This window comes from Poecilia latipinna, unplaced genomic scaffold, assembly GCF_001443285.1.
Source record: "Poecilia latipinna isolate Pla-1442-1.1 unplaced genomic scaffold, P_latipinna-1.0 Scaffold577, whole genome shotgun sequence".
Classification (NCBI taxonomy): Eukaryota; Metazoa; Chordata; class Actinopteri; order Cyprinodontiformes; family Poeciliidae; genus Poecilia; species Poecilia latipinna.
The window spans coordinates 231,694-243,880 of NW_015113193.1; the positions used below are offsets into that span (position 1 = coordinate 231,694).

Here is a 12,187-nt window from a genome sequence, read left to right on the forward strand (position 1 = left end):
GGAGGAGGAGCAGAAACACGGGAGGAGGAGCAGAGACCCGGGAGGAGGAGCAGAAACACGGGAGGAGGAGCAGAGACCCAGTTAGATCCTGGGTTAGACTGGATGAGGTTCCTGGGGCAGAAAGAGCGGGGCCTTGAGCCAGACACAGTTTATGCTCAGCAAGAACATCACTGGGGGCAAAAAGGCAATAACTACCCCCTCCCGCCCGTCTTCTGTGGTGCTCTACAGACCCGGCTTGTCTGGGTGAAAAATCAGGCAGCTGCCCGCCGCACAGAGCTGCATCTGTGCTCTGTGTGTGTCTTGACTGCAGCCTTACAGTAAATCCGTGCATGCCTTTGTGTGCCCCCTCCTCTTGGTGGTGGTGATGTAATGCTGTGTGTGTGTGTGTGTGTGTGTGTGTGTGGTGGGGTGTATAATAAGTTCATTTATTTGTCAACACTGGGCCCACCAGATGAGAGAGCGGCTGGTGGATGAGGCAGTCTGCAGCTATCAAAGGGCTGCCGCTCTGCTGAATGTGACCGTATGCTAATGAGGGGACTGCCCCGCTCCCCCATACCCCCTCCACACACCCCCATACCTCCCTACAGCCCATCGGTGGCCCAGGAACAGAGGAAGGGGCAGGGTCCCTGCAGGGTCACTCTATTCTTCCTGCAGAGCCTCACAGAGGTCTGGACAGGGTGTATGGCAGGCCGATTTAACATAAAATCTGCTCCACGACACATTCCACATATCTCCCCCTCATCCCCCCCCATCTTTGTCCAGCGTGTCTCACTGAGTTGCGTCTTTTGGTTCAGAGGGCTGGAGGGCCATTGGGTGAGGTGAGGTGATGACTCTAGACAATGGAGTCACACTCTGCATTAATATGCTAACAGCCGCTGCCGGCTGCAGCCACAAAGCGCACAGCTCTCTGCGCCTCCCTGCGGCCCTCCATGCCTCTCCGAGCGGCCATGTGTCCTCCACAGAGGAAGGTAGGAGGGGGAGAGAGGAGAAGTGTCTCTCTGTCTTTCGCGGGCTTCTGGCCGTTCACAAGCTGTCTCATTTGCATCATGAATGACAGAGAGGGGAGCTAACAAGGTTATTGGTCTATAAGGCGCGCGCCTGTGACCACACGTGGAAAAAGGACCTACAGCAGCGCGCGCTGGCACAGGCACTGAGCCTCTTTATTCCCGCTATTCCAAGCGCTGTGGGGCTTTTTTCAGCAAGCACACGATTTACTGAGGAGATGGAAGAAAAGGGGCCGGCCGGGTAAAGGGGAGCCGGTGAGGGTGGCTGCTTTTCAGCTCCTTTATAAGCCGAGTGAACCTCATTATCCAGACCTGAGGTCGTTATGGAGCTGTGCTGCGAACCGCCGCAGCCCAGGCCAGCTTTATGAGCTGACTGCTGACTTTCCAGCTGACTAACCCTAACAGAAACACCAGGTGAACCCCGTATGTGGGTTAGCTGGTAGTGGCTAACCAGAGACAGTCTGAACATCTAAACCAACTGAATGAAAACAAAGTTATTTACTGTGGAGATGGAAGACCAAATATGATGAAATGGTTAAAAAGACATGGCAGAACTGAGCTTGAAGTCCCATTGTTTGTTGGAACGATACAACATAAAACATTATATTCAGTTTAGTTTATATAGGGCCAAAATGTTAACATATTTATTTCCATTAAAGACAGATTTTAATTTGTTAAACCTCTTTTGCATAAAAATGTTCTAAGCTGCTAATCTAGCACCACAGTAGCAGCTAATCCTAATGTAGCATCCACAGTAGCAGCTAACCATAATGTAGCATCAACAGTAGCTGCTAATGCCAATGTAGTATCCACAGTAGCAGCTAATGCTATTTTAGCATCCACAATAGCAGCTAATGCTAATGTAACCTCTCTCAGCTAACCTCTCTGAAGATGAATAGAAATCTTTGCTCCAGTCTGATGGCTGAAAACCTGAAGATTAAAACTATAAATATTTTTCTTTTCGGCTCATATCCATTTAAGAGTTTAGCAGCCGAATGGGTTGTTTTAAAATGTTGCCTATTTTGTAGATAAATGTTTAAAGATTAGTTGTGATTAATTACAGGACAACTTGCAGTGATATTGTTTGTCTCTTTGTCGCCCCCTATTGTTCCAGCTGGAAACCAATGTGCTAAAGAAACAAATTAGACGTTAGGGATGTTTGCAGCGAAGTGTCACCCTGAAATGTAACTGAAGTGAATTTTGTTGCAGATTTCCGATTCGCCATGTATCCCCCCTCCATGATCGCCACAGGAAGCGTGGGGGCGGCCATCTGCGGCCTGCAGCTGGACTCAGCCGACCAATCCTGGGGCGACAGCCTGACGGACCAGCTAGCCAAAATCACCAACACAGAGGTGGTGAGTCTGACGCTCTGATTCGCTCTCATCTGGATGAATTTCTCAGACAGCAGGAGGGTTTTCCTGCGTCTCAGCTGGGAACTTTGTGATGTTAGAAATACCAATAATGAATCACATCATTGCAGCTGAAACACGCCTTCATTGATCTGTCAGCAGGACTTTTCACACTCGTGTTTGGACATCCAGTTTTTGATAAGGAGCAAAAATTCTGACACCAGAACCAGAACCATGTCAGCATCTATGCCTTTTCCTTTGTGGTGCAGATTTAAAGATTTTCTTCAACAATTTCTCTCCTCTGCGTCTCGTTGGAGAATCCGCTTCTGAAGCAGCTCTAGATCAGGCCATCTTTAGCATACAGGTGTAGATGCTCAGTTCTGATTTCATTTTTTTTCTGCGTGTTCGTTCATGCTACTAAACAAACCCCACCGCAGTCAGACTTCTGTGTGAACGCTTTCTGACCCCGAAGCAACCAGCAGAAGAACGTAGCCGTCCACCAGCAGCACCGTGTTTACGGCAGCAAAGATGGCCGTCACAGTAAAGATGGCCGCCGTCTTTTGATGGATTGTAAAGTTGCTGAGAGCGTCAGCAGGAAGCTGATACAGCTAACAGCAGCGGCCTTTAGTGGAGCTGCAGTTTCTGACCCGGTTCTGTTTGGACATGGAGTCGGACCAGAAGTGGTCAGTTGGGATGTGATGCGTTCACTGACTGCTTTCATCAGTGATGAAATGAGCCATCAGGCGGCGCGGCGGGCGGTGTGGTGGTGCTGCAGCTGACTTCTGGTTGGTTCCTGCAGCCACTCAGACAGCTGAGTGGCTGCAGTGATGAGGTCAGACCAGCAGCATCTGGAGGTGAAGCAGAAGGAAGAGCAGGTGAAGCAGCCCGCCTGCCTCCGGCCCATGATGCATTGCAGCTGGAAAGCCGGGCTCCCTCTGCGTGGAGCTGTTGAAGCCTCACAGAGCAGAGTGGAAAAACAAACATCTGTCCTGAGCAGCACAGAGCCGCCGTTTGTTCGGCGCTCTGCGATCGGCTCTGAACATTCCTGGACTCAGACAAGCTGCAGCTCGCAGGAAACACAGGAGGCTGAACAGAGGGAATCCTCTCTAATGTGACGCAGGAGGAGCTGCAGTAATCCAGCTCTGCAGCGACCAGCACCGCTGAGTTTCCTCAACATGTGGAGCAAAGGGACAGAACGGTTCAGAGGTCGCCTGGGCTGCAGCGTTCACGCTGGAGAGCATCGCAGCACAAGAGCAGCGTCTCAGCCGAGCTAGATGTCAAAGCGAAGCGACTTCTGTCAGCACCAGCAGCTGCTGCAGCCAGCACCGCTGCAGCCAGCACCGCTGCAGCCAGCACTGCCCTCCCCCGTATCCAAAACCTGCAATCCACCAGGGGAAACACGATAGGGGCGAGGACGGGCCTGAGAGTGGAGGGGCCTGAGAGTGGAGGGGCCTGGGAGTGGAGGGGCCTGAGAGTGGAGGGGCCTGGGAGTGGAGGGGCCGGTGAAATTGCTTCACAGACTATTCCTAATATTAGTAAATCTGTGTGTACTTCAGGTGTGGGTGGAGCCTGTGGGTTGTGTTAGCCGTGACGTTGACTGAGTTCTGACCTGGGGCTTCTGGTTACTGGATTACTACAGGATGTAACGGTTAGAGAAGTGGACCACCGCTTCTTGGATTTTATTGTTTGTCGCCCGTTTTCTCTCATTTGTGTGTTTTTGTTCATTCAGGGTCACATGCTGAGACACCAGAAGCACGTTTTCTCATTTCGCCCTGCGTTCCCATTTCTGTCCCACTGTGGCTCTCATCAGCAGTGCTGAAACAAGCATACTTTATTTTGAAAGATCATGGCTTGTGATGTTTGGCTACCCAGGCCAAAGAAAGCAAAAGGTCACGCTTTTTGTTGGAACTTGTGGAAACTCTCAGTCGTGAGGCGTCTCTGCTTTCCCAGTGTCAGTCCTCAGACATGCTGTTTTGGGCCGGGGCTCGGAGTCTGCCTCTGGGTGTTTGCTTCAGATGTTCCTAACTCTGTCTCTTGTGGTGCAGGCAGCAGTTAAGTCACATTCCTCGGCTTCACACATTTCTTCCTTTTGGTTTTGTCTGTCTGCACGACTTCCCCCTGCTGCCAATGACACAAAGGCCGCCTGGCGATGACGCGCACGCGTCGATCCGTCGCTACGGCACAGCCATGCAGAACGATGCATGGGTTTGCTGGGGTTTGGGCTGGGGCCCTTCAGGACCAGGGCTGCAGGGGAAGAGCCGGCTCACGTGGTTTCCGGTTCCAGGCGTTGCATTGTTCCGTATATTGAGCTGCTCTGAAACATGTTTCCAGTAGTCACACACTGAAGTCATTAATGGTTCTCCAGTGAAGCCCAGGAGGCTTGGCTTGGGATCCCAAATGCTGCTTTTTAGAGCTGCAGAGACAGAGGGAGAATGTCTTTTAAGAGCAAAGGCACGCATTCCTGTGGTAAGACACAGTGCATGTTCTGCACTGCTTCGTTTTCTCACAGGGCTTGAGATTTTATGACCAATGGGGCTCATGTTTGTTGGAATCTATGGGTGAACAAACTCTTCTCATATTAGCAGCAAACTTCTTCAAATGTTGACCCGACGATGCTTTTCAGGTTTCCTCCATGCGTTCCAAGGAGATCCGTCCTGCAGCACTCCATGCTCTGACCAACAAACCTGACCCAGCAACTTGAGTTTTCTGTTGGTTGATATTTCACAGTAAAGCAAACCGATTGTTTCTGACAAACTTCCACCATCCCATTGGGTACTAGTGAGTTTGATGAGCGCCTCGCCGTTTCTTCTCCACTTGAGAAGCCAACGCTCCCCGTACAGGGAGCAGCAGCCTATCTGCTGCGAGTCCTTGTGACTGGTTGTACCGATTCTCTACGTGATCAGCTCAGTGTTGCAGACACCAAATACTCAGTCATAGAAATGTACGATTATGCAGACGTGTTCGACATACGTTTGCATCGAGTCCACCTCAAGAATGCACTGACCTCCCAGGAGCGTCGTATGCAGAGTATGATGGGGCTTTTAGAGGTGATTCAAAATGGATCAAACATCCAGTTTCTCGCAGTGATCATCAAACACACAGCAACGCTGTCCTCTTCTGCAGATTGTTAGCAATCCTTTTTTTGAAATCTGGCTGTGATTCCAGGTTCCAGGCCACATCTCAGTCTTTCAAGATGTCATGCCGTTTGCCCTTTGACCCTGCAACCTTTGGTCCCCCAGGGATGTTCATCTCCCCACCAGTGTTTCTGATGTGAGAGCTGGGTCCAGTAGCACTGCAGGCTACATCTGGGCCTCATCAGGTTTAGATTAGCTTTGGCTTCCTGGTTCCTGAAGAGCTGCTCCTTCACCCAGCTCTCCCAGGCCCGACCCCAGCTGCCGCTTTTAAGGCTCATTATTTGTTTGCATGCATACTGAACATACTGCCATGTTTAGTCATCTTTTGCCACCAGAGGGCAATGTTTAAACATGTTGCAGAAGGTTGGAGCTCCTTAATGACAATGAAGCCAATCATCGTTCCTCTCCTTACAACACTTTGACCTTTCTGTGGACGTATTCATAGTCCCATAGACCCGGTTCTACTGGAACCAGAACATCATCATCTGCTCCACCTCCATCTGTTGTGGTTCTTCCTCTCTGTTCGGAGTCAAACCAGGCTGTTCCCCTCCTGGCCTGTGGGGGCGCTGCACCAAGAACCACTGAAGACACTGAGAGCAACTTCCTTCACCAAATGGAATCTAAAATGGAGGCGTCAGACTTTAGCGGTTGGAGGATTTCCCTTTAGTCTTTGGCTAAAGACCAGGAGCCATTTCAGCTGCTAGTGCTAGGCTAGCATATTGGCTTTGGTTGTATTTACCCAGAATGCCTGGCGTTGTAGTCTACTTCCTGCTTTGGGAGCGGTCTCTGATCTGCTTGGCGTTCACTTCAACTGAACCCAGACTGAGGTTTGGAGGACCAGAGGTCAGAGGTCAATCACACCTCACCAGACAAACTGGAGTTTCTAGCAGATGGTCTGGAGTCGGGTTAAGGTGGACTGCACAGGCCTGTGACTCGGTGTGGAGGAGGAGCGAGGCGTGTTTTGGTCTTCCTGCACGCTCCCACAGGACATGAGGCCTCTTGCTGCTGAGGGTTTCGGCTCCCAGGTGGATTGTCTGATTGCCTCGGCGGCCTTTGATGGTGGAACCGGAAGAGGCTGGATCTCAGATGGATCCCCTGCAGGCGGACAGATCGGCTATCATTAAAAAAGCACCGCCTTTGTGTTTCCTACGGGAGGTGGACGCAATTAATGTTGCTCTAATACTAGCTGTGTGTTCAGTTGCTGTTGTCAGGGCTACTGCTGTTTGGGCTTGGAGTGTGAATGTTTCAGAATGACAGAGGAAGAAGGGGGGGCAGGAAAAACCGCAGGGGAAAGATCCCAGCAGATGACCCAGATGGGCCGGAGGAACCCTCGGCTCTGGCTGCACAGCTGGAGCAGCTGGACAGCAGAGAGGGGTTCCTCTGAGGTTCCTCTGAGGTTCCCCTGATGTCCCTCTGTTGTCCCTCTGAGGTTCCACTGAGGTTCCACTGAGGTTCCACTGAGGTTCCACTGAAGTTCCACTGAGGTTCCTCTGAGGTTCCCCTGAGGTTCCTCTGATGTCCCTCTGTGGTTCCACTGATGTCCCTCTGTGGTTCCACTGAGGTTCCTCTGAGGTTCCTCTGAGGTTCCACTGATGTCCCTCTGAGGTTCTTTTGAGGTTCCTCTGAGGTTCCCCTGATGTCCCTCTGTTGTCCCTCTGAGGTTCCTCTGAGGTTCCCCTGAGGTTCTTCTGATGTCCCTCTGAGGTTCCTCTGAGGTTCCCCTGAGGTTCTTCTGATGTGCCTCTGTGGTTTCACTGAGGTTCCTCTGAGGTTCCTCTGAGGTTCTTCTGAGGTTCCACTGAAGTTCCACTGAGGTTCCACTGAGGTTCCTCTGATGTCCCTCTGATGTCCCACTGAGGTTCCCCTGAGGTTCTTCTGATGTCCCTCTGTGGTTCCACTGAGGTTCCACTGAGGTTCCACTGAAGTTCCACTGAGGTTCCCCTGAGGTTCCTCTGAGGTTCCTCTGAGGTTCCTCTGAGGTTCTTCTGAGGTTCCACTGAAGTTCCACTGAGGTTCCACTGAGGTTCCTCTGAGGTTCCACTGAGGTTCTTTCATAATAAATTTCTGTATTTACACACAGAACAACCCAGTATCTGAGAACTGTGGAAACTGAAACCTGAATGTTTCCCTGCAGGACGTTCTGAAGGAGTGCCAGGAGCAGATCGAGCGCGTCCTGGAGAGCAGCCTGCGTGAGGGCCGGCAGCAGCAGCAGCAGCAGCAGCAGACGCAACGGGGCCCCAGCGGGAAGGGCCTGGATGAGCTGGACCAGGCCTCCACGCCCACAGATGTCCGCGACGTCAATTTGTGAAGCACCAGAGGGCGCCGTTGCACAGGATTTACAAGAATCTTTTTAAAAAAAACTTTCAGTCTTCATAAAAGCAGAAAAAAAGAACAAAAGAGCAAAAAATCGTTAAAAACACAAGGCCTTTAAAGAAATACAAAGACAGAGCTGGCTAGTTTTGTAGTTGATCTTTTCTTCAAGTAAAAACAAAAAAAAACAAAACAAAAAACAAAAAAAAACACAAAAACTCCTGCACATGAAATAGATTTTCCCTGATGCTCTAGTGTAAAAGCAACAAGCCTGATGAAGCTGCGGTGCCTTGGATGAGGAGAAGGGAATCGTTCTGCCTTTAAAGCTGCAGACAGGAGAACTGCAGAGATTTTCCATTTTCTATTTTATTTGCAAAGATGATTTTTCTCACCGTCTGCAGGCGGTGGAAGAAGAGGACGTGTCCTCCACTGCCAGATCGTCCACCTCTGTGGACGGACAGAACTGTGTAGAGCAGACGGTCCCGTTGCCAGGCAACCGCTGGAACGATAACAGTTATTAGTAATATTTATAATTATTGATACCATCAGAAATATTTTGGAACTTCATGAGCTCCTTTGGTTCAGGCTGCTTGTTTGCATCGATTTGAGGATGCAGAGAAAGAGAGTGTGCCTCCGTGTGTGTGTGCGCATGTGTGTGTGTGTGTGTGTGTGTGTGTGTGTGTGTGTGTGTGTGTGTGTGTGTGTAAAGGCGGTTCAGCCTCATGCTGCAGCAGTGTGTCAGACTGCTGCAGCTCACCTGAGCTAACAGGGGACAGGTTAGCAGAGAGACGCTTTGTCTCATCAGCTCTTCACCTCCAACCCAGAGGTTCTTGCTGCCGGGCCGGGGGCCGAGGAGGGGCCAGGGCGTGGCCCTCGGCGGCCCTCAGTAGCTGCACAGGGTGCAGGAGGAGCAGCAGAGGTTGGAGCGGATCAGGCAGAACTGTCTGATGTTTTCCTTCATGAGCAGCTGAACCTGTGGGGCGGGGCCCGCTGGGGTCCCATCCGGCTCCCGTTATGATTTTAATAGCTAAGCACTTTGAGGTGAAGTTCAAATCAAACGGCCTCCGGGTCAGGAGTGGGGAGCTTTCATTCCTTATTTCTCTGGATCCCAACCAGAACCAGAACCTGCTACAGATTCCAGCAGCAGCGTGTCATCGGTTCAGATCTGGAGTCTCTGCAGTAGTAGTAGTGGGGCAGCAGAGAGCCACATGGGGGCAGCAGAGAGCCACATGGGGCGGCAGAGAGCCACATGGGGCAGCAGAGAGCCACATGGGGCGGCAGAGAGCCACATGGGGCAGCAGAGAGCCACATGGGGGTGGCAGAGAGCCACATGGGGCAACAGAGAGCCACATGGGGCGGCAGAGAGCCACATGGGCCGGCAGAGAGCCACATGGGGGTACTGTGGGTCCCATGTCGGCCCCATGTGGGATCGGTTTTCTTTAAAGTCAGGGACCCAGCTGGTTCTCCTTTATGGGATCTGTTCAGTGGAATCAAAGACCAGTTTGAACCCAGTTTGAACTCGGTGAGCCCCTTCAGTACTGCACCACCCTAACCTGGCTCGGATGGGGCCCATGTTTGTTTGTGATGTTTGTAAAGAACCCAAACTTTCCCACGCCAGAACCAGAAACAGCTCTGGTTCTGGTTCTGGTTCTGGTTCCGGTTCCGGTTCCAGGTGGCTGCCTCTGCTTTTCATTTTCCATGTCCCACCCCAACCTGTTTCTGTCCTGTCATTCTTTGGCCTGATGGAAGCTCTCTCCTGAACATGATTTTTTTTTTCCTGCAGATTTCGTGCAGCGTGTGTTTATGTCAATGCCACAGTGTGTGTGTGTGTGTGTGTGTGTGTGTGTGTGTGTGTGTGTGTGTGTGTGTGTGTGTTTCTCTGGGGGGCCATCAGACCCACTGTGGGGGTTTTGGTTTTCAGATTTAGAGATACTGTATTCCAAAGTGAAGAGCGGTCCGCGGTGTGAAGACGTCAACAACAAAAAGTGTGGATATTTTATTGTGTTTTTTGCGCTGCTATGAGCTATGAATTTTTCATTTATACAAAATAACATTACCTAGTTGTGATGTGTCACTTGTGTGCTGCTATTTTATAAACATTTGTATTATAATATAATTATTTTACTGCTTAAGAGATACATCCAGAAACAAAGTAGAAGGTTTTAGAAGGTGAGGCGAGGATTCGACTGGAAATGTTCCTCGTACAGATGGACGGATGGGACGTTTCATTTCCTGTTCTCCGTTTCCTGTTTCCATCACATTCTTCTTCAGGGCGTGCCATGCCTCAGGACTACTGGACTCAGTCACACACAGATCCGTCACATATACCTCTGCAGAGGCAGGAGGAACCATTCCTACTGTTTCCATGAGCAACAACAGGAACTAAGCGAGGCTTCAGCTGGACTCTGACCGCAGCAGGAAGAGACGAGGAAACTTCCTGAACCGCCATGCATGTTCATGCTTGTCTGTGTTGGTGCTACAGCTGACTTGTTCTGTGCTACAGAGGGGAAAATCCCCAGGATGGCCAAAGTTTCTGCTTTCCATGTCCAGGATCACCATGAATGTCATGAATAAAAATGGATTCTGTATGTGAGACGTTCTGATTGGTCGTTTCCTGGTGCTCATCATGCACCTCCATAAACTTCTGCTCTGAAGGGTGTGACGCCACGGCGGCCGTCTGGTTCCCCCCAGCATGGCCCGGATCAATGCTGCTGAGTCAGCAAAACATCCACAGGTTTTCTGTTTCTATAACAAATGTTCAGTCTCACGAAAGAAACTTTTCAGGTCAGGAAAATCATTTTCATCTCAAAGATGATCTGAATAAATAAAAAGTAATTACAGTGGTTCTGATCAGTACAGGTCCTCTCAAGCGTTACGTTTTTACAGTTAATCCCAAAAGTATTCATGTTGATGAGAGAATAATTTATCTTTGAAGATAAAGCAACGCAACAGGATGGACATTTTTCTAAAAAATAAATTTTCCAGTAACAGCAGAATAAATTTCATAATAAAATGATCATTTAAATGCTAGTTCTGCATTAATCTGCTGGACTGTTCACCATAATAGATTGACTTTCATGCAGGGTGGTCCAAAGTGCGGTCCAGGGGCCATCTGTGGTCCTCCAAGTGATTTCTTGTAGAATCATTTTCTTTTCCAGTTGGTGGTTGAAAACATTTTACAGTGCAGATTAAAATGGAAGCTACAGCACAAAGTATTCATTGTTCAATCAAACATGTCAGTTTTTACTCAAACATCCAGGAAGTTTTACTCAAAACAGACTCTGGTGAGAAAAGCTGGAGTTTTTATTTCTGTCCTTGTTACTGAGAATAAACACCAAAAATGGAGAGAAAATAATATAAAAATTGAATTTTAAACGTGTTTTAAAATGTTGTTAGATTTTATTTTGAACAAGGTAAACCTGCAGGTTCTTTTTTCTTACTTTTTATTTTCAATAACTGTTTTATATCAACATGTCTGCCTTGTCACATCTTAACATTTACACAGACCATTTTAGACATTTCAGCTCCACCAAGCAAACAGGCCGTCCAATTCCAGCTCTGCCAAAAGTTATCCAGGGACTATTGATGGAGGGAAAAGGCAAACAAAGACATTTCCTTCAAATAGACATTAATAGAAACTTATATTCATTAACAACATCCATGGATCTATAAGTCACAATAGTTGCAGTGAAAGGGACAACAGTAGACATAATGAAAATACAGACTAAAGTAATAAAAGTACACAATAATACAAAATAAACTCAAAGGTACACAATCAAATCAATTTTCCAATTCTGTCTCTCCACTGTGTGATACTGGCAGGTTGTGGCCTTAACCAAGCAGGTGTTGTACACTTCCTCCCAATCAGAAGCAAAACTCTGATCAAGTATTTATTGTGTTTGTCGATCACATCCGAGGGGATTATTCCTAAAATATATACAGATGTATCCAGATCTAAATAAATGCCTAATATACTTGTCATATTTGTTTGTGCATTTTTCCAAAACTCGACCACCTTCAGACAGTCTCAAAATATGAGTAAAATCTCCACCTTTCCACAATTCCTCCAACAAAGCTGAGATGTTTCACCATATTTAGATGTGATAACTGGAGAGTTAAAGTAACTTTCCAGTCAAACTCCCTCCATGTGGGGCTGTTAGTTCATTTGTGTCCAGAGCTAAACGTTTCTTCCAATCCTCATCTCCTGTTATTATATTAGCTTCCACTTCTCCTTAATCTCCTTATTATTAACATTGGATTCATATTGTAGGCGTCTGTATAGTTTTAAAATCAGGCCTTTGCTGTTGATAACAAAATTTATTCATCCATCCATTTTCTAACACCCTTGTCCCTAATGGGGTCAGGAGGTCCTGCTGCCTCTCCAGCTAAT

At 48.7% G+C, this 12,187-nt stretch overlaps 1 protein-coding gene and 1 long non-coding RNA gene across 2 annotated transcripts in view; one reads left to right on the forward strand and one right to left on the reverse strand.

The window, feature by feature from the left end:
• ccnd2a (cyclin D2, a) overlaps positions 1 to 9,369 on the forward strand; it is a 20,291-nt gene extending 10,922 nt beyond the window's left edge. Inside the window, exons 4-5 of the mRNA XM_015042108.1 lie at positions 2,214 to 2,359; positions 7,622 to 9,369. Of these exons, the coding sequence (XP_014897594.1) occupies positions 2,214 to 2,359; positions 7,622 to 7,795 (320 nt within the window). The 3' untranslated portion in view covers positions 7,796 to 9,369. The remainder of the gene's footprint in view (positions 1 to 2,213; positions 2,360 to 7,621) is intronic.
• Positions 4,359 to 5,172, reverse strand: LOC106953384 (uncharacterized). The gene is made up of 2 exons (XR_001426192.1): positions 5,105 to 5,172; positions 4,359 to 5,037 (listed from the first exon to the last, which is right to left on the reverse strand). It is a non-coding gene; the product is annotated as an uncharacterized LOC106953384 (long non-coding RNA).
• Positions 9,370 to 12,187: the final 2,818 nt, after the last annotated feature.